Below are 27,210 nucleotides of genomic sequence, written 5' to 3'. Positions count from 1 at the left end.
AAGTCGTCATCCAAAGCCTCTTTATGCAGTGTAACTCCATAAGCTGCTGCCCTTGAAATAAGCTCTTGATAAGATACGTTATCATCTGGAGGTGATGGTTTTGCAGGTTATAAATCTGGATCATTATCCATGGGTGGATCAATATTATAATCATCCCATGGACCGGTGGGTAAAGGAACATTGCCATCATCAAGATTATCTCCTAAATCAGGCTGTGTATGAGGCGACCCCTGTGGTATGTATAGTGGATCTGAGGCTGGCAGTTGTGGTAATGGTGAAGGTGATGGCAAAGTGATAGCAGAGTAGGGTGGATAGAACTGGTAGCAATGTCCTCCTTAACACTTTGCCTACTAAGGCAATTCCCGCTGGGTGTTGAAATTTACAAAACCCCATATTACATGACGAGTTGACCTTGTCAGGAGCACAGCTCCAGTGTGCCTCATGACGAGTTCACCTTGTCATTAGCATGGAAGTGGTTAAGAGGAATCTTATACCCAGTGTCCTCTGAACTAACTTTCGTTTTTGAAGGAGTTTTAGCTAAAATGTGCCCAGTATCTGGGTTGAGTTTGTTCCGTTTCGGTCTAATCTGTCCTTTATGACATCCAAGATCGGTCCTGGGGGATCGGGGAGATCTTTTTATTTCGGCACCAAACCAGACTTGCCCCTTTTATCCTTCGAAGCGGTAGGTTTCGGTGTCGAACCAGACTTGCCCCTTTTATCCTTCGAAGCGGTAGGTTTCGGTGTCGAACCAGACTTGCCCCTTTAATCCTTCGAAGCAGAAGGTTTCGGTTCTGAACCAGATTTGTCTTTCGGAGTGGAATGTTTCGGACCCAAAGATGATCTGTCTCAACTCGATCCAAAGCCGGAAGACGACTATTTATTTTGGTGTCAGGCCAGAGGGCGGGGCGTCAGAAACATCAGCTAGGTGGCGACCAAGGCCTGAAGGCAGAGGTGGTAACGAAGCCTTCTGTTTAGTGGAAGAGAGTTTATTGGGTAAGGGGGCTTTAGTACTCCTGGCACCCTGTTCCGCTGGAACTTCCTCGGACTCCAATTCGATTACTAAGTCGGAATAAGATTCTCAGACCGAGAAGGCCGACCAGCTTCTTCCACAGCTGTCGCTTCTTACTGTTCGGATTCTCCTCAGAAGATATCCGGAGTACGCAGAGTGCTTTGGTGCTGCTTTTCTCGTCTTCAAGCAAGACGGTCCAGAGATTCTTTTTCGATCGGAACGACTGACAAGCCTTACAATCTTCTTCCTTTTTCTCCGGTGAGGGGCACAATTGCAGACTTGGTGTAGGTCAGTGCGAGGGTACTTTCAGTGGCACAGAGGACAGAATTGAAACAGAGTCCGTTCCTTCGGCAGGCTAGACTGATATGGTTAGGTCCAAAGGCCGCCCGAGGCGTTTGACCGAAGATGGAAACTTTCCCGATCAAATAAATACGTGGAGGGAGGGAAACTAGGGTACTATGGATTGAGCACCAAGGGGAACCCAAAGGACTGTTTTGAACCAGAGTGCAGCAATACACGTCCGGAACTTGTTGGCAGAAAGAAAACAATCTAACAATGGAGTCATTGCCCATGCGCACTTTCATTGAAACGAGGAGTCACTTTTGTGAGAAGTTGGCCTGGTATATGATGTGAACACCTTGCACCAGTCCAAACAACCCTTATGGTGATGGTTGTAAGTCAACCTTATAGACCAGCTATCCTTGTGGTAGGGTGGACAGAACAGTCTTAGGCTAAAAGAATCTTGAGGGCGTGTAAAGCCAGCTGTTTTACCATATGTAACCCCTTGAATACCAAATGAAAGGACACCACACAGGATATATAAAAAATATATATGTATTTATTTACTAACACACTCCTCTGAACTCTCTATTAGATCAGAGGCAAAAGCACATAACAAGTTACTCTTAGAAATACTTTAAATAGCACAATTTACAGTTTGGCCCTAGAGGTGCGTAAAACCACATACTAAGTAAGTGGTATTAGAACCACGACTCGGGAAAAGGAAAGGCCTAGGGAATCGCTGGGGCTACACTATCTGAACATTAGGTTAGGAGTAGGAGGCCCACAGGCGGCGCGTGCAGTGTCAGTACACTCACGCGAGAGTCAATAGAAAGTCAATGGGAACTTAAAAAGGTAAGTAACGAAGATTTAGGACACTTCCGGTCTAGATAGGAAGATACAAACTAACAAAACTAGACACTAGGATAGTCAATCCCTACAGGAGCACCGAAGTACTCGCGTTACCTCACCCAACAGCTGCGGGTGCATAGGGGTCAAAGTGTGTCGGGTTTTCGCGTTGATTCCTATGGAGCCTTGGAAGAAGATGCTGCAGGCGACCAGGAGGAAGATGTCCGGGTGGATCCAAGGGTGGATCGGAGTTGAAAAAGACCTGAAAGCAAAGGGAACAGAGTATAGGTCACTAGCCAGTGACCGGGTGGAACCAGGAAGGAACCAGACGTCGTCGAGGAGCAATCAGGTGCTGTCGTGAAGCTCGTCTTTGCAGCCACGCGGACCAGGAGGAGTCGAGGACGACCAGGTGTTGGAGAGGAGCTGTCCCACGAAGGTTCTCGCAGATGGAGGGGTCGACTTCAAGAATGGAGCCAACAAGCCTAAGCAAAGGCAACCCACACAGGATACACAAAGAGCTTTTGGTGCAGACCAGGAGGGTCTGAGGTACTTCACCCTTTCAGGGAAGCAAGGGCCAGTCTGGAGCAACCAGATCAGCGATGGATTTTCAAAAGGATCGTCGTCACAGGGCTACTAGTCAACTGGCCAGCAACCGGGACAACACGTCGAGCAGAACACAAGCCAAAGGGGCCCACGCAGATCTCGTGGAGTGTGGAGGGCTGGTCTTCGGTGCAGGTGGAGCTCGGTGACGGGGTGTCTCAGTCCCCAGGGCACAGCTTCGAGGATGCGTCGGGAGCTGTGCTGTTAGCAAGTTGAAGGCTTTCCAAGTTGCCTGGTTCCACGGGTTCCGACACCTTCCACGGGGCTCAGCTGTGCTGGAGTAGTGCAGTGGGGTGAGAGAGGTCCGGGAGTCGAGGTCTTGTCAGGCTCTGTGCTCGGTATTTTGAAAAAATTTCAAAAATGTTTCTAGGTAGATTCGAAATGTACTTATAATTGGACCATTCGTTTGTGGATTGTCTGCATCCACATACTGAACGTAAAAAAATATATATTATTGGATGAAGAAGCTTTAACATTCGGTCATCATTTTTCAGGTGTACGGACACACCGCCTCTATAGCATCAGTGCATTTGGTGTCCAAGTTAAGTTTTCCATAGCTTAAGTGTAAGTTGTGGATTGTGTAGCTAACTAGAATTTGCAAATTCTAGTGGTATTTCAGTTTTAGGGCATAACCATAATTGTACTTTAACTGCGGCTTTTTAGTGAATTTCTTAAGTTTAACATACATTAGGTGTAAAAACAAAAAGTTAACCATGACTTCACTTTAATTTAAATTTTTTCAGTGAAACAATACATATCCGTAACATTTTTGGGTGATTTTACAGCACAAAACACAGCAGAACAAACCCCATATTTCACCGTTCCATGTAAAATAAGGTTCCTCAACACCATAATAACGGCCCCAAAGCTACTTTCCAGAGCTTCAACATTGTCAGGGCTCCAAGGATTATAAGGCATGAAGGACCGAAAAAGTCAGAAAGGTGCACCAAGGGCTAGTATTGTGTATGGCCATATTCAGGAGGTAGGGTAATACGTAATAAAAACCAGCTGGCAAGTGAGGGTGCACACTGTTCTTTATTATACAGGATGCTGAGGGGATACATGTATATCTATGTGTAAATACATAAATATGTGTAAAGCTCATTCTCACAGGCCTAAAGATAGATTAGGGAGCTTTTATATATCTTCTACTAAGGCGAGTCATACTTTAAACTTAAAATCCAGCAGTGACCCATACTTAAGGGTGGAGGGGGCACGCCCCTTCACCTTTTGGACATAAAGAGTGTGTCAGGCTGTGCAAAGGTCAGTCTGATTGTCACTCTTTATTTTCAGCCAGGCAGCCAGGAGCTAGAAATTAACGAAATGTGCAGGCTATTTGCTGTCTGAGCGGAACTTTGTTGGGCTAACGATATCACAGCTCCTGTGGGCGTGACCTCCTCAGCTCAGGAGAAGATCTCGAGCCCCCCCCCCCTCCCCCGACAAGGGAGAGTGTCAGTGATGCCTTGTACCAGGGTGCTTCAGTTTTAAGCCCTGAAGTGCCTAGGGCTGAGTGTCTATCACTGGCACCTCGTCAGAGTGGATGGGGTCAGCAGTCTCTCTGACCCCATCATGCTGGTGTTTTTTTTAACAACTATTTGGTGGGTGCTTGTATGTATGAATGTATGTATGTATGTATGAATGAATGTATGTATGAATGAATGTATGTATGTATGCGTATTTTTGAGTGAGTGTTGTGAATGTGTGTGGGTGCACATGTCTGCATGTGAATGCATGGGTGTAAGGGAGTGCATGTGTGTCTGCGCTCCAACCCTCTTCTCAGTTGCAGTTAACGGCTGCCACTGTTAAAATACAAAACAAAAATATGCAACACTAATGAACTGTAGTTAAAAGTGGCGCAAAAATGCAGCTAAAAACTCAATATTGTGCTGCAAAATTTCAAATTGTGGGGATAAATTTCATGGTTTATGCCGCAATATCCTGGAGAGTCTGTACAAATGAGCTAGCAGCCAAATAATTCTGCATTAGTCAATGTATAACTGACCAACTGCTTGATCACAAACTAAAATTGACTGACTATACATGTACATTTAACATAGGCAGTTTTTTGGGACACACCTTGACTGTACAGTCACAAAGATGACAGACCATACTAGCACCACAAAAACACAAATAGCTTCTTAAGCATTAAGCTTACCAAGTGCACTCGTAGCATCTTCAAAAAGGGACGCTCGAGGTTCGCTTTGTATGCTGCAAAACAAAATACGTAAAAAAAATGTTAAAAAGCATGAAACTTAAGTATGTTTACAGCAAATAAAGAAAACTAATGCAGTTCCTTTTGAAGCAGGTTTCGTTAATGGAAAAAATCTTGTTTTATAAAAAATAAACAGTAGATAATGAAAGTAGTAGTAAATGGAAACGTAGGTGCAACGACAGGTACATCTCTACAGGCAGTGACTCGACGTCAGAAATGGAGTAGTTTCTTACCTGTAACTCCAGTTCTGTAGTAGTTGTATCTCTGTTATAGTCATAATCTTGTGAATAGTCCCGCCCATGTGCGTGGACCCCGGAGCAATCAAAATAGTCTCTTAAATTGTCTTCTTCTGCAGTCCTGCATAGACACTTATGAGAAAATCAAAGACAAATAATGCAGCCTAAAACTACATGGCTACATTGGCCAGCACTTAATCTTGAAGTGAAAAGGATAGACAAATAATATTACATTTAACACACTTTGCAAAGTTTCACACTCAGAGAAACTCCCCTTCACAAAAATCATTTGTAATGATGGAGAGGAAGAGTTGGACAGGCAAGCCCCATAGGCTGCCATTATGTGTCTGGAAAAGGGATATCATGCCTTTAAGGAACTCTCCAGAGACCCTCCGTATCCCAGGATGCACAGCCAAAGGCCTTTTACTTCCAGTTCTTTTTGAAGGTGTATAAAGCCAAGCCTGTAGCATATAGTACATTATCTCTTCATCCACCGGGGAGGAGGGCGGGTGCTTATGACTATAACAGAGATACCCCTACTACAGTACTGAAGTTACAGGTAAGAAACTACTCCTTCTGTAGTAGGGTATCTCTGTGTATAGTCATAATTTTGTGAATAGCATGGCATGCCCATCCCAACAAACCAGCAGTGGAGGAAATAGACCACATCACTACTGTGCAAACAGATTTTTCAACGAAGCCTGCCCAACCTGAGAATCTGCTCTAGCATCAGATTCCAGACAGTAGTGCTTCGCAAATGTATGGATCGACTTCCAAGTGGCAGCTCTACAGATATCTGCAATGGGAAGATTTTGCAGCAAAGCCGTTGTAGCCGCTTTGCCTCTGGTGGAATGAGCCTTAGGCTTACCCCCTAAGGTTTTGTTAGCTTTTTGGTAACATAACTGGATACAGGACACAATCCACCTAGAGATGGACTGTTTTGAGGTGGCAAGACCAGTCCTGACCGATCCATAATTGACAAACAATTGGTCTGACCTACGTATGTCTTTGGTCTTATCAAAGTAGAATTTCAACACTCTTCTGACATCCAGGGAATGAAGAGACCTCTCCGCTCGAGTGGAAGGATGTTGAAAAATCGTAGGTAAAGTTATCGTCTGATTAACATGGAAATCAGAAATCACTTTAGGGAGGAACTTAGGGTGAGTTCACATCACTACCTTAGCAGCATGAAATACAGTGTAAGGTTCTTGGCAACACAAGGCCTGGATTTCACTCACCCTGCGGGCCGATGTAATAGCCACAAGGAAGGCCGCATTCCAGGACAGGTGCTGTAGAGAAGCCTTATGAATACGTTCAAAAGGTTCCTTCATCAAGCGAGACAGCACTACATTCAGCTCCCATGAAGGAGAAGGACACCTAACAGGGGGAAACACTTTCTTCAATCCCTCCCAAAAATCTTTAATTACAGGAATATGGAAGAAGGATGTTTGTGAAGGGCATTTCCTATACACAGTTAATGCTGCGAGGTGAACCTTAATAGAATGGAAATTAAGGCCAGATTGAGCCAAATGCAAGTGGTATGGAAGGATGACATCTTCCTTGCAGGTGGTAGGATCATAGGTCTTGGACGTGCACCAGATGCAGAACCTCTTCCACTTGTAGGCATAGGAAGTCATTGTGGAAGGCCTCTTAGCCTCCTTGAGTATTTCCATGACAATTGTCAGGCAAATTCAGGTGTCCATATTGCCATGCCTCCAAACTCGAATATGAGAGGTTGGGGTGCATCATCTTCCCTCCGAACTTCGTGAGAAGGTCCGGCCGACATGGCAGCCGCAGGGATTGGAGAGGCCGGTCTAGCAGGTCCGTGAACCACCACTGCCGAGGCCACTGCGGCGCAATGAGGATCATTCGTGCTCTGGACTGGGACAGCTTGACGAGTACTGCCGAATCAGGGGAATGGGTGGAAAAACATACAGAAAGCTGTTCGACCAGCTGATCCATAGCGCATTCCCCAGAGTCCCCAGTTGGTAAAACCTGGAGGCGAAGTCTCGGCATTTTCTGTTTTCGGTGGTGGTGTACAGATCTATTTCTGGAGTGATCCACCTGTCGAAGATGTTTCCTAGCACCTCATCGTTTAGAACCCACTCGTGGTTTTCTAGGACCAGCCTGCTGAGTGCGTCCGCCTGAGCATTCTGCACACCCGGAAGATGGGTAGCTGTTATCGTCAGTCCTCTGGCAAGCAGCCAGTGCCAGATCGCCTGCGCTTCTTGTGACAGTGTGCGCGATCTCGGGCCTCCTTGCTTGTTGAGGTAATACATTGTGGTCGTGTTGTCTGTCTGTACAAGCAAGGAGTTGGTCCGGAAGGACGGATGAAAGGCCTTCAGCGCCAAGTGAACAGCTCTGAGTTCCAGAAAATTGATGTGATATGTGGATTCCGCCTGGGACCATGTTCCTTGGAGCTGTAGATGGTCCGAATGCGCTCCACAGCCGTGGCGAGAGCCATCTGTCACGATAGTTCGAATGGGAATGTCCTTGTGGAATGGAACCCCCTTGAGGAGATTCTCTGCTGAGCACCATCTCAGGGACTGTTGAGCGTGAAGAGACAGTTGGATCCTGTCGTCCCAGCTCGCTAGTTTCTGCTCCCACTGATCCTCCAGACATTCCTGAAGCGGCCGCATGTGGAGGCGGGCATGTGGGGTGAGGAAGATGCAAGAGGCCATCGACCACAGAAGAGAAGACACGTCCTCACTGTCGTAGATGGAACGGACATGAGGGCCTGAGCCTTCCGAAGGATCGATAAGCGTCGCTCCTCTGAAGGAGACACGCTTGCTGAAAGAGTATTGATGAAGGCTCCCAAGTACTGCAGGCACTGGACAGGAGTCGGAATGGACTTGGACATGTGGATGTGCAACCCCAACTGGTTTAACAGAACGGCCGTCCTGTTGAAATGCAATTGCGCTTCCTGGAAGGTGGAGGCTTTCAACCAGTCGTCCAGGTATGGGTAGACAAATACCTTGTTCTCTCTCAGGTGAGCTGCCACCACTGCCATGCACTTTGAAAAATTCCTGGGTGCAGACTTCAGTACAAACGGTAGTACGGTGTACTGATAGTGATTGGTGCCTACTAGAAAGCGCAGGAACTTCCGGTGTTTCCGTGCAATGGGCACATGGAAGTACGCATCCTGCAGATCTATTGCGCAAAGCCAGTCTCCTCTTTGCAGCTGAGGATAAATCTGGTGCAAAGACCGCATGCGAAATCTCTCCCTGCGAATCCATTTGTTTGCTTGTCGCAAATCCAGAATGGGCCTGAACTTGTTTTTGTCCTTTTTGTGTACCAGAAAGAACCTGGAGTATAGACCCTTTCCCCGTTGAGACAGAGGGACGTCTTCTATCGCCCTTTTTCTTAACAGGGTATCGGCCTCCGCTTGAAGTTCGCGCAGCTGGTACTGCGAATGAACTGGTGGAATTGCAGGAGGAGGGCTGACAAAACGAAGACTATCCATTGCAAACAATATTCAGCACCCACTTGTCCCACCGGAGCGGGTAACGGACGAGGGGGAAGTAACTCCTCAGGGCTTAGACCGGCCGGGCCCTTATTCGCCAAGGAGGACTGATGGCTGCCTCTGCCCCTCTGACGTTTCAGGAAGGGCTGTCGCTGGTAATGCTGCTGCTGTTGCTGCTGGCCAGCTTGACGACCTTACCCACGCCTCTGGGAAGAGTACCGTCTCTGGAGAAAGCTGAAGGACTTCCGCTGCACCTTTGGTTTCTCCAAGCCAACAGCCTTCAGCAACTCAACTTCTGCTTTCATGCGGGCCATTTCCTCATCCGCATGCATCCCGAAGAGGGTAGATCAGGAGAGCGGCAAGTTTGCGATCCTCTGTTGTGCCTCTGGCTTAAGAGAGGTAAGGCGCAACCATGAATGAAGTCTTAAATTGATGCCATGTCAGTACCCATGAGCAGCCAGGAGAGAGGAGTCTGCCGCCGAGCTGATGACTTGGTTTGAGACCATCACAAAGAGCGGTCATAGCGACCCAAGAGCGCCGAGGCACTCGCTGCTTTTATCGAGGTGGCAGCCGTACTGCAGACTTTCCGTCCATTGAGTCTATTTGACGGCTCTCCTTGTCCGGAGTCTAATGCAGTTTCTTAGCCGCAGTTACCATCACAGAATCGGAGACCGGATCTGACCTCAAGAACGCCGGTTCAGATTCCAGGGACCTGTCCTTCCTTTGAAGTCGAGATGGCGCCGACTTCACCGAGGCCGGCGTCAGAAACAGCTTCATGGCCAGTTCCTCCAGTCCTGGCACCAAAGGCAGCAAAGGACGAGAGAGATGTCTGCGTTGCAATGTTTTGAAGATCACAGATGTGGAAGGAGTGGGCTCAGTCAACGTGATCCCTAACTTTGCTGCCCCCCTCAGCAGCACATCCTGGAATGTCACAATGTCATCCACAGGCGACACTCTCGTAGGAGGAGAGTCAGATAAAGTGGGAGAATACCTCCTGTCACTGGATGAGTCAGTGTAACGGGCCTGTGACCTTTCCCTCCAACGACAATGTCGTGACCTCGTCGAGGATCGACTCTCACTGCGAGAACATCGTTTTGAGGTGAGTGTGAAGACAGAGTAGGAGAATGTGGAGGAGAAATCTGTGGTGAAATGTAACAGGGGATGAAGGAGAAGGAAGTATAGGAGAAGAAGGGTGCATAGGAGATGTGGCAGTCCTTAGCAGGTACTACAGGTATGGGTGTTGTATCTGCCTTCCTCTTCTTGTGTGGTATAGTGGCTACAGCACCTGTTTTTGGGTCAATGTAGATCTTCTTTTGCGGAGGATCTGGTTGGAAAAGTTCTTCTCCTTGTGGAACCTTTATCGGCGCCGATTTTTTCGGTTCCGGACAAGGTTGCTGCTTGTCTTTAGCCTTAGCAGGTGTTACAAGTATACTACATTTACATTTACATTGTGCTTTGGCATTATTTTCGGCACCGAAGATCTTGTTTACGGTGTCGTAGGCTGTTTCGAGGGCTTGGGTGCATCGGAATCAGGCCTTGTCGATTTCGGAGTGGAAGCTGGTATAGTCGGCTTTGAGGCGTCGGACGCTGGCTTCGCACCTTTGTCTTTCGAAGTCGACTGTCTTGGAACCAAGAATTCTTTCGGTTTCGGTGCTGAGGGAGATAGTGGGATCGGCACGTGCGGCTTGCTCGGTAAAGAGCTACCGCAAGGCTTAACTGCTTTCTTCGGAGCCGGGCTCGATGGCTGGGCTTTCGAAGTGGTTTTTCGGTCGAGACTACGCCCCGGAGGCAGAGTGTTGACCTTTGCCTTCGATCGATGGGCCCTCCGGTTTAGGATGGTTTTCTTGGATCGAAAGGACGCGCAGGCTGTACAGCTGGATTCGTGGTGTTCTGGCGATAAGCACTGGTTGCAGACCTCGTGGTGGTCACTGTGTGGAAACTTTGCTTCACACTCGGGGCATTTCTTAAATGGTGCCCATTCCATGAGGTGTAGGCCTCACGGCGTGGATAGGCCCAACGGCCCACGTCGACGACCGGAATCGAGCGGATGGAGTCGAAACGATGTCAGTCGATATCGAAGTTAGTTAAGTAAAGTTTTGATGATTTTTTGCGCTTCAAAGTACTTGAAAAGTAGATTTCGAAGCAGAGCATAAAAAGTTCATCCGAACTCAGTGGTGGAAAAAACAATCTAAGGATGGAGTCGATGCCCATGCGCACTATCGTCCAAGGGAGGAGTCACCTATCTCGTGACTACAAAAGACTTCTTCCAAGACGACAACAACATGCAATCATCCGAGCCCAACACCAGGTGGCGATCTAATGCAAAAGTGTAATATCTGCAGCTCATATGCCTCAAACATTGAAGTTATACCCAAACGGGTAGAGCTCAATGCTCCAGGGTCCTGCTAGCAGGAGCCGGAAAAAAGAACTGAAAGTAAAAGGCCTTTGGCTGTGCATCCTGGGATACCGAGGGTCTCTGGAGAGTTCCTTAAAGGCACGGTATCCCTTTTCCAGAATTGTGTTAAATTTAATATTATTTGGCTATCCTTTTCACTTCAAGATGAAGTGCTGACCAATGTAGCCTTGTAGTTTTAGGCTGCATTATTTGTCCTTGATTTTTCTCTAAAGTGTCTATGCAGGACTGCAGAAGAAGACAACTTAAGAGACTATTTTTATGGCTACGGGGTCCACGCACATGGGCGGCACTATTCACAAGATTATGACTATACACGGAGATCCCCTACTACAGAAGTAACACTCCACCCCAATCTACAACACTCCACCCCAATCTACAAAACTCCACCCCAATCTACTCCACCCCAATCTATCATGCTAATATGTCCAACTTCCCAGCTCGAATCGACTTCATTCTACCCTGCTTTACCCCACTCCACGCCAATGTACCCCACTCCACGCTACCCCAATGTACTCCACTTTTGACAACCAGATCACAGCTGTAGCAGGCAAGTGTTTTGGAATACTAAAAACTCTTAAAAAGATCCTTGGCCTCCTCCCCGAATCTGCCAGGAAGTCAGTAGTCCAGGCTCTAGTTACATCCAGGCTAGATTACTGCAATGTATTATACCTGCGAGTCTCACAGTCTCTGCGGATGAGACATCAACGTGTGCAGAATGCAGCAGCCCATCTGCTGCTGAATCTTCCTACATTGGCTTCCATGGGCTCTGCACTCTCAAAATTGCATTGGTTACATATGAAGAAAAGGCTCTCCTTTAATGCCATGTGCTACTGCTTTTTTCGAGCCCTATTCTCCCGCAAGGAACCTAAGATCTGCAGGGGTCTTGTTGGCTTGCATCCAAACTACAAAGAAAGCCCACAGTGGGGGCAGCTCCTTTAGCTTTTTAGCAGCTGAGCTGTGGAACTCTCCCTCTTCAAATCAGACAGGAAATTATTACTCAGCAAAAATCTAAAAACATGGCTGTTTAGGTTGGTCTGATTGTGTTCTCATCAGTATGCTGTATTGTTTATGACTCTTGGTGAATGAGTCCCTGGCACTGGGACACTTCGTTAGAAGTAACTAGGCACTCTACAAATTATGTTATTATTCTATTTACCAGATGAGGGCTGGTAATTATCTACAAAGGAAGAAGTGATTTACTAAGCAACTTACCTGTGACATTAGTTTATTCAAAATGGATATGTACCTCCGCTATAAGAGAGGAAATCTCTTCTGCCCCTATGAGCCTCCACCATGGATGTTTCTGAAGTAGACAAACACGTCTTGCTTCAGGGATAAATAATTAACAAACTTAATAGAAAAACAGGCTTGGCAACTCTGAAACAGCGCGTCCCTTTGCAATCAATTAATTATGGGAATCTTAGCGAGAGTTCACCATGTATAGAATTGTTACAAAGTTGGGATTCAATGTACTTGATCTTTTTTAGCCACTGTGAGAAGTTGGCCTGATGTGCAGTGCTCACTGTTCTAGTGATCACTATATATCAGTCCAAACAACCCTTATTGAGGATTGGTTGTAAGTCAACCTTATAGACCCGCTATCCTAGTAGCATGGATACGAGCAGTCTAAGGCTAAGACTCTAGAGGGCGTGTTAAGCCAGCTGTTTTACCATCACATTACCCCTTGAACACCCAGTGAAAGGACACCACACAAGTTGTTATGAAAATAAACAGTGTATTTATTTATAACAAGACTACCCTGGCTCTTTATGAGACAGGGAGCTAAGCACACAACAAAACTCTTATAAAAATACTTAAGTTAGCACAGTATACACAAATGCCCGAGGGACACGAAAAACCATATACTCTGAAAGTGGAATGCGAAATTACTAGCAGGTAAGTACAGTACTAATAGGCTTTGGAATCGCTAGGACTTGACTATGGAATCGTTAGATTACTTCTAGGAGGCCCAGGGGACTCGGGTGCAGAGTGTGCACTCTCACGCGGGATGCGGGACAAAGTCTATGATAGCTAGTAAAGGTAAAGTTAGTGTTCACGGGCGAACCCGACCTGGTAGGGAGAAAACGAAAGTGGATCCTGACCCTTGGATAGTGAGGCTATGCTGGGGCACCGAAATGCCGAAGTTACCTAGCCCAGGGGCTGCAGCTGCATAGGTCTCAAAAGACGTTGGGAATCCTCGTAGACAAACCAGGAGCCTGGAAGAAAGATGCTGGCAGGCGACCAGTGAAGAGAGTTCGAAGGGATCCAAGCCTGGATCTCGAAGATGGATGATACCTGAAAGCAGAGGGGACCAAGTTCGTGACTACTAGCCAGTAGTCAGGGGGCACCAGGAGGGCACCGGATGGTAGTCACCTCGGCTAGGTGAGTGGGCGACGCTGGGCTCTGCAGATCTCACGGACCAGGAGGCGTTGTCGGCGACCAGGATGGAGAGGCGAGCTGTCCCACGATGGATGGAGCTGTCGGCGTCGAAGAACCCAGGATTGGGCAACAAAGCCTTGGCTAATTCAAGCCCACGCGGTGGACTCAAAATGGCGTCTTGAGTGGACCAGGAGGGTCCGGGGTGCTCCTCTTCTGGAAGGGAGCAAGAGCCAGTCTGGAGCAACCAGACCAGCAGTAGTGATGTCGTCGGGCGTCGTTCAGAAGGCCACAAGCCAGCGGGCTAGTAGCCAAACAACGCGGTGAGCAGCAAAAAGCAGAAGGGCCCCACGCCGATCGTGGAGATGCTGGGGGGCTGCTCTTCGGTGCTGGAGCTGCTCAGGGCTGGGGCTTCTCGGACCCCAAAGCACTCGCCAGGAGATTACTCGGCGGGCTTGCTGTGAAGAAGTCGTGCAGTCTTGCCAATAGTCGGTCCCTTGAGGTCTCGTCGCACTCACGGTTCTCAGCTTGGCTGTAGAGGTGAGTAGAGGTCGGAGGTGCCAGGGAAGCCGGGTCTTGTCGAGCTGGGCAGTCGGATTCCGGAGGAAGGACTTGCAGCAGACCGCAGTGTTCTTAGGATGGTGCCTGCGGATGCAGGGTGACTACTCCTTAGTCACAAGGGAGAATCTTGAAGAAGAAATCTTGATGTCCTTTCGTAGAAAGTCGTGTCTTGATTCCAAAGATGATCTAATTTGGAAGGGGGCCTGCTCCTACCTTTATCTGGGAAAAGGGGGCTGGCACGCGACTAAGTCCTGCCCTATGGGTGGGACCAGGAGGGGGGTGGTTACACCCCTCTCCTTTGGCGGGCTTTCCCCAGGCCAGGGGCTGGAGTGCCCCTGGAACTGGTTTCCGCCGGCCTATGCACAGTGAGCACCGGGGTGCCACTTGCAGTCACCTTCCTCTGTAGCCCTGCCTACCTGGAATACACAAAACCCTGTCTGGGACGGTGCTGGCACCGCCCCTGGCAGGAAAGCCTTTGTCCTTGCCTCCTGCTCTGGGAGGACTCCCAGCAGCAGGAGGGCAGACTTGTGTCTCAGTGGCAGCATCCATTTTGTGGATGCCAAGGCTCTGTCTGACTTTTAACCGGTTTAAAGGTTACATACATGTCGTGTCCCTCTAGAAGGGTGGAATGCTAACCCCGTCGCCAGAATTGGCGAGGGGTTAGTATTCCAATTCGTATGACACCTTACTCGACATGTTTTGATAAAGCGATACCAGAGTTGGCATATAACCGCGAGGATTATAATGCACTTAAGAGTATATGGTATGCGATATCATGGAAACGGCTACGGGATGGATCCCGAAAGCCGCAGACAGGCTCAGCTCATGCCAGAGCACCATCTCACACGATTCCAAGCACTCTGCCTTGAGGATTGTCAAGGCCTGCCATAGGAGTGACTGATAGGAGATCTGTGTGCCCATTTTAGGGTTAGATATAGGTATACTATATCTAAAGCAAAGGGTGATTACACCACCTTGCCCCAGCTGTCGTGCAGCCAGTTGTGTCAGATTTGGATGGCCAGCCAGGGGTGGCATAATACATGCTGCAGCCCCTGGTAGGCCCTGGGTACACCTATGCCCTGGGTACCTAAGGTACACTGTACAGGGACTGATAAGGTGACTCAGTATCCAATTAGATATGTACCTAAGGTACATGGAATCCATTTTACAGAGAGAGCAGTAGGTCTGGGGTCCTGAATAGCAGGGCCCCAGGTCAACTAAGTCAGAAAACCAGCAAAACACCAGGCAAAAAGTTGGGGGCAACCATAGTCAGGGATCTACCTTCCTACAGCCACTTCTTGACATTAATGGCTGCGAGCCTTCCAATAAGGGTCTGGACTGAATATAGGGGAGGCGGTCGATAAAGGTGGCACAGGACTGATTATATTGCGGTTGTTGAACTGCACCATCATAAGCTTTGTTTCTGTTGACAATCATGTGATCCCCTCACGCTATTTGTCTAACCAGAGCCCACAGCCCTTCTTTGGCTTACGCAACAACTAAGAGACCAACAAAAAAAAAGGAATATGCTACTTACCAGTATGCATCTGTTCTTGGCATGTAGGGCTGCTGACATTCATATCTGTGCATAGATCGCTGCCTAGTGTTGGGTCCGGATGATTGCACATTGTTGTCCTGGAAGAGTCTTCGAAGTATCACAAGATAGGTGGCTCCTCCCTCGGACTACAGTGCGCATGGGCATCCTCTCCATCCTCAGATTGTTTTTCGCCATTGTGGCAGAGATGGAGTATAGTACAGTAAGAGATGTCCATGCCAAGAGTGAATGCTACAGCTGCGACATGCACCGGGGAGACTGGTGGGAGATATGAATGTCAGCAGCCCTACATGCCAAGAACAGATGCATACTGGTAAGTAGCATATTCCGTTCGAGGCATGTGGGCTGCTGAATTCATATCTGTGCATAGAATGTATAGCAGTATCTCCCTTAGCGATGGCTACCTGTGTCAGCTGTAGCAGTCTGGAAAAGAGTTTTGAGAACAGCCTGTCCTACAGCAGCTTGCTGTTTTGAATGTACATCTACACAATAGTGTTTTGTATATGTGGTTGACCACGTGGCTGCTCTACAGATTTCGTGTAAGGGAATGTTACCCAGGAAAACCATGGATGCCCCTAGCTTGCGTGTGGAATGCGCCCTAGGGGGAACTGTTAAAGTGCGTTTTACTTTTAAATAACATATTTGGATGCACTTAACGATCCATCTGGCTATACCTGATTTTGAAATAGGGTTACCTTTGTGTTGTGGGGAGAAAGCCTCAAACAGCTGCTTTGTTTTTCGAAAAGCCTTAGTTCTATCAATATAGTATAGCAGAGCTCTCTTGACATCTATGCAAGGCCCTTTCAGCTACGGTCTGTGGGTTTTGAAAGAAAACCGGCAGTTCTATAGTCTGATTTATATGGAAATGGGATACCACCTTTGGCATGAATTTAGGGTTTGTTCTGAGAACTACTCTATTTGCATGTACTTGAATGAATGGCTCTTGAATAGTTAGGGCTTGCATTGCAGCTCGCTAACTCTTCGAAGTGAAGTAATGGCAATAAGGAAAGCCACTTTCCAAGTAAGAAATTATAGTTCGCACGAGTGTAGTGGTTCAAACAGTGGTCCCATAAGTCTGGTTAAAACAACGTTTAGATTCCAGACTGGTGAAGGTGGATGTCTTTGAGGAATTATGCGTTTAAGTCCTTCCATAAAGGCTTTAATTGCTGGCACCCTAAACAGTGAAAGGTGTTGCCTGTTTTGCAGGTATGCTGCTAACGCATCTAAATGTATCCTGATGAATGAATAGGCTAAATTGCAACGTTGTAGGTGCAATAGACAGCAAATGATGTTTTGAGTAGAAGCATCAAGTGGGTTAATGTCATTGACTGCAGTAAATGACGAAATGTTTCCACTCTGCTGCATAACCTGCTCTGGTAGTGGGTTTTCTTGCCTCTTTGATAATATTCCTGCAGTTTGGGGGCAAGTTTAGGTATCCAAACTCTAGGACTTCAGGAGCCAGATCACAAGGTTTAGCTGTTGCGGGTCTGGGTGTTGGATTTCTCCATGGCTCTGAGTTAGCAGATTGGGTGTGAGGCGCAGTCTTTGATGAGGCACCACTGACAGTTCTTGGAACGTTGTGTACCACGGTTGCCTCGCCCATGTGGGAGCAACTAGGATCAGTGTCAGTGAATGTTGGCGCATTTTTGCGTGCCACCAGCGGTATTAGTGGAGCTGGGGGAAAAGCGTACGCAAATTTGCCTGACCAGTTCATCCATATCGCATTGTCTTGCGACTGTGGATGTGGGAACCTGGCGGCAACGTATTGGCATTTTGCGTTTTCGCTTGTGGCAAACAGATCTATTTCCGGTTGTCCCCACTTCCGGAAGAATGGTTGGAGCACTTCGGGGTGAATTTCCCATTCGTGCATCTGTTGGCTGTGCCTGCTGAGCAGGTCGGCTACTTGATTGTCCTTGCCTGGGAGGTGTTCTGCCATGAGAAACATGTTCCTCTGAATGGCCCATTTCCACATTGCTTGAGCTAGGTGTGACAGATGTGGTAAGTGTGTTCCTCCCTGTTTTTGAATGTAATACATAGCTGTCATGTTGTCCGTCCGGATCAACACAGCTTTGTTGCATAAGTGTGTTTTGAAAGCTTTTAGGGCTAGAAATACCGCCATCAATTCCAGAAGATTGATGTGCATTTTCTTTTGCTGTACGGTCCAGAGTCTCTGTGCCGTGTAGTGTAGGACATGGGCTCCCCATCCTAATAGGGATGCGTCTGCTGTTAACACTATTTGTGGGACAGGCTCCTGGAACAGTCGTCCCTTGCAAAGGTTTTGTGGATTCCACCAATGGAGTGATAGGTTCAAAGAGAATAGGAGAGGTAGCACAGTCCCTTTTCTTCTTTAGTGGAAGTCCAGAAAAGTCTCCAGTTGGCAGAGGCCTTTTCTTTTTTGTATAGACAGTCACTTTGCCAGTGTTCGGGTCGATATACAGTTTTGACTGGTCTTCTGTGGAGGGATCTGGATGAATAATCTCTTCCTCCACAGTTTTTGGCCTTGGTGCAGTAGCCTTAGGTTTAGCCTTTTGTGGGTCGGTGCCTGTTTTGGGTTCGACCGCTTTTGGTGGTTGTTCCGGTATTTTGTGTTTGTCGACAACTTTTGTCTGTTCGACGTGTTTTGCTGGCTTCACCACCAGTTTCGGACCGAGCGGTTTTGTTGGTTCGATAGAGTTTTTGGGCGTTTTCGGAGCCTGCGCTTTTGGCTCGATGCCCTTCTTCGGTTCGATGTGCCTCGGCTCGACCGATTTTCTTTGGTCCACCTTCGGTTCGACTATACTTTTGGGCGTCGGCCTTGTTGTTTCGTCGACCTGTTTTTTCCCTTTGTCGATACTTGAGGCTGGTTTGCTTGAGTCGACGTGCTTAGTTTTAGGTGTCGATTCGACGCGCTTCTCTTTGGGTGTCGATTTGACGTGTTTTGGCCTCGAGCTTGACTCGACGGCTTTCGGCTTTGATGTCGACTCGACTGGTTTTGGCTTCGAAGGTTGTAACGGGACTGTGGCCTTCGGGTCGACGACCTTCGGTCCGAAGACGGTATGGTCGACGAGCTTCGGTTTCGATGGAACCGGTGTCGTATGTCGTGTCTCAGAAGGCTCTTTTTGAGTGTTCTTAGCCAGGCGGTGTGGCGGGGCTGTAGAACGAGGATGTTGATCTTGGCTAAGGCCTGATGGCGATTCCTCGACCTGAGTCTCTGATAGAGGTATAGTATTTATATGGGGCGGGGTACTCACGGTTCGCCCCTGGTCGTCATCGGAGTCGTCTTCAACCGCTACGATGTCCTGATCATATTCCTCGAGATCGACGATTAGTTCTCCTTCTTCGAGGTAATATTCAGAGTCATGCTCCGAGTATTGGTCGTCGTCGTGATCCGAGTCTTCGGCACTGGCTAGGTCTTCCTCATCGTCGAAGATATTATCGTGCTCTGGCACCGACCTCTGCATTTCTTGCCTCGCTGCCCGTCGATTCCGAATCGTCTTTTTTGACCGGAATTGGGCACAGGCTAGGCAACTATCTTCATTGTGATCTGGAGATAGGCATCTGTTGCACACTGGATGTTTATCTGTGTGCGGGAACTTGGAGTTGCACTGCGGGCAGAACTTGAATGGACTTCGTTCCATCGACGGTCGGTCCACGTGGTGTCGAGAAGGCCTCACGGCCCAATTCGACGACCAGAGTGCAACGGATGTTGAAAAAGTATATCGATACCGAGCGCTGAACAATACCGACGGATCCGAAGGCCTTTTGGGCTTTAGAAAGAGTTTTCTTGATTCCGAACTTGGAGTGTAGGAAAGTACATCCGAACCCAATGGCGGAAAAAAACAATCTGAGGATGGAGAGGATGCCCATGCACACTGTAGTCCGAGGGAGGAGCCTCCTATCTCGTGATACTTCGAAGACTCTTCCAGGACAACAATGTGCAATCATCCGGACCCAACACTAGGCGGCGATCTATGCACAGATATGAATTCAGCAGCCCACATGCCTTGAACACTTATTTGCATGTTAATATGGGTATGGAAAAGGAGTAGCATGGGCCATCACTGGCACAGAACCATGAACACCAAAGGGCGATTAGGCAAGTTCATATTAGAAAATAGCTGTAAGATCGACCAGAGGGTTTAAAATCGGCAGGGCAGCACTAGTCTGGGAGATGGGCAAGCAGGAACGCACAGCTGGCCGGCACCAATTCTCAAAGCTTCCTTAATTAATCCTTGATTGTGCACAAGCATAAATGAATGGGGGGCACACTGGCTGGTCCTGGAGGCTAAATGTAAACGGGTTGACCATGATGACAGTCTAAAAGAAGATGCATAGGCCACTGTAGAGCCCAATGGCATATTGAATAAGCATTGACAAGGCAACAGGTCTCGCCTATGCGAGAGCTATTGGTTTGGGCAAAGTGTTTTAGCTATGTTGTACACCACTGTGGCTCCTGTTCAGCATGGCGAAACTTTAGTGGAATGGGGTAGATTGGGGCAGAGTGGAGCGGGTCAGATTGGAGGAGAGTATGGTAAAGTCGGGTAAAATTAAGTTGGGTGGATTGTGCTAGATTGGAGTAGATTGAATTTGGGGAGACTTAGGTAGACTGGGGTGGAGTAGATTGAGGTATATTGGAGCGAAGTAGGTGGGGGTAGGGTAGATCGGAGTGGGATACTTTGTGGTAGATTATAGTGGAGTAGACTGGGGAAGAGTGGCGTGGTGTGGGGTAGATGGGAGCGGGGAAGAGTGGCGTGGGGTAGATGGGAGCGGAAAAGTGGTGTGGGGTAGATGGGAGCAGAAAAGAGTGGAATGGGGTAGATTGGAGTGGGGTAAATTGAGTGGGGTAGACTGGGTATAATGGAATGGAGTGGGGATAGTTTGGAGCAGGCTAGATTGGGGGAATTACATCAGAATATTGTGGGGTAGACTGGCGTGGAGTAGATTGGAGGGCAGACTGGAGCGGTGCAGGGCAGACTGGAGCGGTGCGGGGCAGACTGGAGCGGTGAGGGATGTATTATGGTAGAGTAGAGAGGAGTAGATTAGAGAAGAATGGAGTGCAGTAAGGTGGAGTGGAGTAGATTGGAGAGGAGTATAGTTGAGAGGAGAGGAGTAAGGTGGAGAGTGGTAGATTGGAGTGGGATAGGTTGTGTGGATTATGGTAGGATAGATTGGAGTAAAATGAGGTAGAGTGGAGTGGGTACGTGGAGTGCCATAGAATAGAGTGGAGTAGGTTGGAGTGGAATTGGATAGAGTGGTGTGGGGTACATTGGGAAGGGGTGGGTGTAGGAAGGAAAATGCTACTTACCAGTATGCATCTGTTCTTGGCATGCAGGGCTGCTGACATTCATATCTTTGCATAGATCGCTGCCTAGTGTTGGGTCCGGATGATTGCACTTTGTTGTCTTGGAAGAGTCTCCGAAGAATCACGAGATAGGTGGCTCCTCCCTCGGACTACAGTGCGCATGGGCATCCTCTCCATCCTCAGATTGTTTTTCGCCATTGTGGCAAAGATGGAGTATAGTAGAGTAAAGATGGCCATGCAAAGAAAACCCTGCAGCTGCGACAGGCCCCAGAGAGGAGAGTGGGCGATATGAATGTAAGCAGCCCTACATGCCAAGAACAGATGCATACTAGTAAGTAGCATTTTCCGTACGAGGCATGTGGGCTGCTGAATTCATATCTTTGCATAAACTGTATAGCAGTACCCCCCCTAGCGGTGGACGCCTGTCCCAGCTGCAGCAGTTTGAAAAAGAGTTTTGAGGGCAGCTTGGCCTACAGCAGCTTGCTGCTTTGCTTGCACATCTACACAACAGTATTTGGTGAAAGTGTGTATTGTAGACCATGTGGCTGCCTTACAGATGTCTTCTAGTGGAAAGGCCTGGATGCCCCCATTTTGCGCGTGGAGTGTGCTCTTGAGGGGACTGTTAGAGTGCGTTTAGCTTTGTGGTAGCATATTTGAATGCATTTAACTATTCATTTAGCTATTCCTGATTTAGAGATGGGGTTACCTTTATGTTGTGGTGAGAAAGCAACAAACAGTTGCTTTGTCTTTCTGAATGGTTTAGTTCTGTCAATGTAATATAACAGAGCTCTTCTTACATCTAGTGTGTATAAGGCTCTTTCCGCTACTGACTGCGGGTTTTGGAAGGAAACGGGCGGTTCAATGGACTGATTGATATGGAAAGTGGAAATTACCTTTGGCATGAATTTAGGGTTAGTACGTAGTACCACCTTATTTGCATGTAAGGTTCCTGAATAGTTAAAGCCTGTAACTCACTTATTCGTCTGAGTAAAGTGATGGCAATTAAAAAAGCCACCTTCCATGTCAGAAATTGCAGTTCACATGAGTGAAGTGGTTCAAAAGGAGGTCCCATAAGTCTGGTAAGTACTATATTTAAGTTCCAGACCGGTGAATGTGGATATTTGGGAGGGATTATCCTTTTAAGCCCTTCCATGAAAGCCTTGATTGCTGGAACTCTGAACAGAGACAGGTGTTGTCTGTTTTGGAGGTAAGCTGTTATAGCTGCAAGATGAAGTCTTATTGAAGAGTATGCTAGATTGCATCTTTGAGGATGCAACAGGTAACAATGTTTTGTATTGAAGCGTCTAATGGATTGATTTGGTTATTGTTGCAATAAATTATAAATCTTTTCCATTTGGCTGCATAACATGCTCTAGTGGTTGGGCGTCTTGCCTCTTTGATAATGTTCATACAATCAGGAGGCAAATTGAGATATCCAAATTCTAAGACTTCAGGAGCCAGATGGCTAGGTTCAGTTGATTGGGATCTGGGTGCCTGATTTCTCCATGGTTCTGAGTTAGATGTGGCGATAGACGCAGTCTTTGGTGTGAAACCACAGAGAGTTCTAGGAATGTTGTGTACCATGGTTGTCTGGCCCATGTTGGAGCAACCAGGATCAGTGTCAGAGACTGCTGACGTAGTTTGCGTGCCACTAGCGGAATCAGTGGGGATGGTGGAAAAGCGTACGCAAATCTGCCTGACCAGTTCATCCATATCGCACTGCCCTGTGACAACGGATGTGGGAACCTGGCGGCAAAGTACTGGCATTTGGAGTATCGTTTGTGGCAAACAGATCTATTTCTGGATGCCCCCATTCTTGGAAGAATGGTTGGAGAGCTTGAGGATGAATCTCCCATCTGTGTATCTGTTGGCTGTGTCTGCTTAACAGATCCGCTATTTGATTGTCTTTCCCTGGCAGGTGTTGTGCTAGGAGAAAGATGTTCTTTGGAATTGCCCACCTCCATATGCTCTGCGCTAAGTGAGAAAGCTGTAGAGAGTGAGTCCCTCCCTGTTTTTGGATGTAATACATGGCTGTCATGTTGTCCGTCCGGATCAACACCGTCTTGTTGTATATGTGGTTTTGGAACGCTTTCAGTGCCAGAAAAAACTGCTAGCAACTCTAAGTGGTTGATATGCAGTGTCTTTTGCTTGGCTGTCCAGAGTCCCTGGACTGTGTATTGATGTAGTTGGGCTCCCCATCCTGTCAGTGATGCGTCGCTGTCAATACTACTTGTAGAACTGGCTCTTGGAACAGTCGCCCCTTGGAAAGGTTTTGTGGATTCCACCAGTGCAGAGAGTTGTATGCGCGACTGTCTACCAACACTAGGTCTTTTAGTTGTCCTTGAGCCTGGTTCCACTGCCTTGCTAGGCATTCTTGTAATGGAAGCATTTGAAGTCTGGCATGGGAGACAATGAATATGCAGGAGGCCATCATGCCTATGAGTTGCATGAACACTCGAGCTGGTAGGGAGTGTTGTGGCTGAAACCTTTGGATTAGTATCTGCATGTTGGCTATCCTGACTGATTGGGATATGCCTTTGCTACTGATGTATCTATTGTAGCTCCCAGATATTGTTGTATGTGGGAGGGTTGCAGATGAGATTTTGGGTAATTTATTGAGAAACCCAGAATGTGCAGCAGCTGGAGGGTTTGAGACGTATGACTTGCACATTGGATGTCTGACTTGGCTTTTATGAGCCAATCATCGAGATAAGGAAACACGTGGATGTGTTGCCGCCTGAGGTGTGCTGCCACTACAGCTAGGCACTTGGTGAACACCCTTGGAGCTGTAGTTACTCCAAAGGGAAGATCTTTGAATTGATAGTGTTGTTCTTGTATTGTGAACCTGAGATATTTCCTGTGAGCTGGGTGTATAGGAATGTGGAAGTATACGTCTTTGAGGTCTAATGTGGCAAGGAAGTCGCCCTGCTGAAGCAGTGGGAGAACTTGTTGTAAAGTTATCATATGGAAGTGCTCTGATAGTATGTATTGGTTCAGAGGTCTGAGGTCCAAAAATGGGTCTGAGCGACCCGTCCTTTTGGGAAATTAGGAAGTATAGAGAATATACTGTTCCTTGGTGTTGAAGTCACTGGCTCTATGGCACCCTTTTGTAGAATGGATTGGACCTCTTGCTGTAACAGTGTTATGTGTTCTTTGGACATAGGACGGTGTTTGGGTGGTATGTTGGGTGGAGTAGAAGTGAGTTCCAGGCAACAACCATACTGGATAATTTGTTTCACCCACCTGTCTGTGGTAATTGCATTCCAGACAGGTAGGAACTGATTGATTCTGCCTCCGACAGGTGTTGTGTGTTCTGGAGAGAGTGTGGTGAAGTCACTGTTTGGTGGCAGTGGAAGCTCTGGTATTATTGCCTCCACGTCCTCTGCCCTTATTATTGTTTCCTCTGTAACCTCTTCTATTGGAGCCTTTGTTAAAAGTGCTCTGGGTATTTGACTTGAAGGTGGAGGAGCTTTGCAATGTGCTGCCCCTTCATGCACCTCTATATGAGGAGCGACGAAAGGAGCCCCGGTGTTGTTGGAACTGAAGCGCCACCATTGACTTGGCAGTTTGTGTCTTTTTTCATTTTATCTAAAATAGTGTCAACTGCAGGGCCAAACAAAGTCTTGGTTTACTGGCTGATTGAGGATGGTGGATTGCACCTCGTTCTTAAATCCAGATATGCGTAACCGTGCGTGTCTGCGCAGTAGAACGCTGGTGTTTATAGACCTGGCCGAAGTATCGGCTGCGTCTAGCGCGCATTTGATGGAGGCGTTTGTTATGAATTTGCCTTCCTGAATGAGGTCGTTGGCCTGTGCCTTAAAGGGTTCTGGTAGGTGTTGCATTAGAGTCTCGAGCTAGTCGTAGTGTGCTCTATCATATCTCGCTAATAGAGCTTGTGTATTAGCGATTCTTCAAGAATTAGCAGCTTGTAAAACTACTCTTTTCCCTGATGCTTCTAAAATTTTAGATTCTTTATCAGGAGGGGGAGTGTCTCCTGTTGTCTGCGAATTGGCTCGTTTATGAGCATTTGCAACGACTAAAGTATCTAAAGGCAATTGTTGTTTTATATAAGTAGGGTCTGCTGGTGCTACTTTTATTTTTTCTCTATTCTTGGATTGAGCACACGTACCCTAGAAGGATCTTTAAAGATATCTGGTGCGTGCTTGAGGACGCCTTTAAGCATTGGAAGAGTTCAGAAATTTTTCTCAGAAGTGGGGAAGGTGTCGAACAAAGAATCTTCCTCTATAGGGTCAGTGTACATATCTACCTTGTGATATTTAGCTGCCCTGTCTATAAGCTGATTAAACATGATGGTGTCTGTAGGGGACGGTTTGTTGGGTAAGGGGAAGTATCTGGGATGGGCTGTTGCTCGTCAGGATCATTTTGGTCATCCCATGTGTTACCTTGTGGATCAGTATCCCCAGTGTCATCATAATTGTATTGAGGATCTTCCCCCATGTCCTCTCCATCATTATAATCAGAGTGTGTGGGAGAGTAAGGAACGAAAGGCAAATCAGGCAGAAAAGGAGGAGGAGTGAAAGGCCTTGAGGGAGATGTGCCAAACTCTTTTCTTTGGAGGAACTGGAGAAGGAGTGTCTTGTGTTAAAGGCCTCTTCTTTCAGTGGTAAACGATCACGTGTCCTGTATCTAGATTGATATATAATTTAGCTTGCTCCTCAGACAGGATCTGGGCGGAATAGTTGTTCCTCAACAGTCCGTGGCTTTCGCGTCGAGGGTTTAGGTTTATGAACCTTTTTTGGAGTCTGTGGCTCGGTGCTTTTTGGTGTCGGAGCTCCTTTGGGCTGGACAGCTGTTTTAGGTTCGATAACCTTTCTTGGTTCGACGTGTTCTTTGGCTTTTGAGTCTTCCTTTGGTTCGGTGGCCTTTTTCAGGACACCGAAGTGGGGGGCTGGGTACTCAGTTTTTTGCCCCGATGTGATCTGGTCATCGGAGTCCGATTGGTCCTCAACAGTGACACTCTAGATCGGAGTCGGCAGCTTCGGGAAGCTCTTGATCGCCCTCGAAGATATTCTCCGGTTCCGGTGCAGACTTCTGCATCTCTCGCCTGGCAGCCCGTCGATTCCGGATAGTTTTCTTGGATCGAAATTGGGCACACACCGGGCAATCCTCTTCTTTGTGTTCAGGTGACAAACACTTGTTGCATACTGTGTGTTTGTCAGTGTGTGGCAACGAGTGGCATTGTGGGCACCTTGTAAATGGACTCCTTTCCATCGACGGAAGTCGCACGTGGCGTCGATAAGGCCCAACGGCCCTCGTCGACAACCGGATCAAGATGAAAATCTGGATGGAGTCGAGGGGTACCGAGCGAAAACAATATCGTCGAGTTCGAAGGCCTTTTGGCCTTAGAGAGTAGTTAGCTTCGATTCAGAGCTGGAGTGTAGGAAAATAAAATCCGAAACCAATGGCGGAAAAAAACTATCTAAGGATGGAGTGCATGCCCATGCGCACTGTAGTCCAAGGGAGGAGTCACCTATCTAGTGATACTTCGAAGACTCTTCCAAGACAACAAAGTGCAATCATCCGGACCCAACACTAGGCGGCGATCTATGCAAAGATATGAATTCAGCAGCCCACATGCCTCGAACAGTGGGTTTTTGTTGCAGTAACCCCTCCACTTTTTGCCTGATGACTGATGCACTGTTCCTTGGGGTTCCTTGGTGTGCCCTGGGTCCCTGCCAATCAGGTACCCAGGGCTTGTGTTCTTTCTCTAAAAACTGTACTAAAGCCTAAACCCAATTAGCATCTCTGGCCACATGTCAGCCCCTGATAAATGGTACCCTAGGTACCCAGGGTATTGTGACCAGCAAAGGCCCCTAAGGGCTGCAGCACTTATTGTGCCACCCTTAAGGGCCCTGTACCCTGACACCCACACACTGCATTGGCAGGCTGACTGCCTTGGTGCAAAACAAAACAGAGTTGACATGGCACACATCCCTGTGTGCTATGCACACAACACCACTGCTCTGGAATACCTCAGTCACTCCTCTAGCTGGGTGCCCTATGCCAGTGGTGTGGGTACAGGTGCATGAGCCCTGTGCCCCTACAGTGCCAAAGGTCCATTCCTGGGCCCTGTAAGTGCAGTGCTGCCATTTAGAGTATATGGTGCAGGGAGGTCGTCATCACGAACTCCACCGCACCATAATGTCTACACTGAAGACTGATATGTTTGGTATCAAACTTCTCAGCACATTAAACCCACACTGATGCCAGTGTGGGATTTAATGTAAAATCCACACCAGAGGGCAACTTAGAGTTGCCCCTGAACCTAACCTACTATCAGTGTCCTGACTGAGAGGCTGCCTAGGCTGCCACACAGCAGATATGTTGCTGGACCCCTGGGTAGAGAGCCATC

General features: G+C 47.7%; 1 protein-coding gene across 2 annotated transcripts in view; it reads right to left on the bottom strand.

The window, feature by feature from the left end:
- Positions 1-27,210, bottom strand: part of RAD23B (RAD23 nucleotide excision repair protein B) — a 355,852-nt gene that overhangs the window by 135,391 nt on the left and 193,251 nt on the right. For both annotated transcript variants that reach the window (XM_078676661.1, XM_078676659.1), the window contains exon 5: positions 4,893-4,945. In XM_078676661.1, the coding sequence (XP_078532787.1) occupies positions 4,893-4,945 (53 nt within the window). The remainder of the gene's footprint in view (positions 1-4,892; positions 4,946-27,210) is intronic.

The sequence above is a fragment of the Lissotriton helveticus genome, chromosome 2_1 (genome assembly GCF_964261635.1).
Source record: "Lissotriton helveticus chromosome 2_1, aLisHel1.1, whole genome shotgun sequence".
Classification (NCBI taxonomy): domain Eukaryota; kingdom Metazoa; phylum Chordata; class Amphibia; order Caudata; family Salamandridae; genus Lissotriton; species Lissotriton helveticus.
Note: the sequence above shows the minus strand (reverse complement) of the source record. Positions and strands in the feature narration are given on the sequence as shown.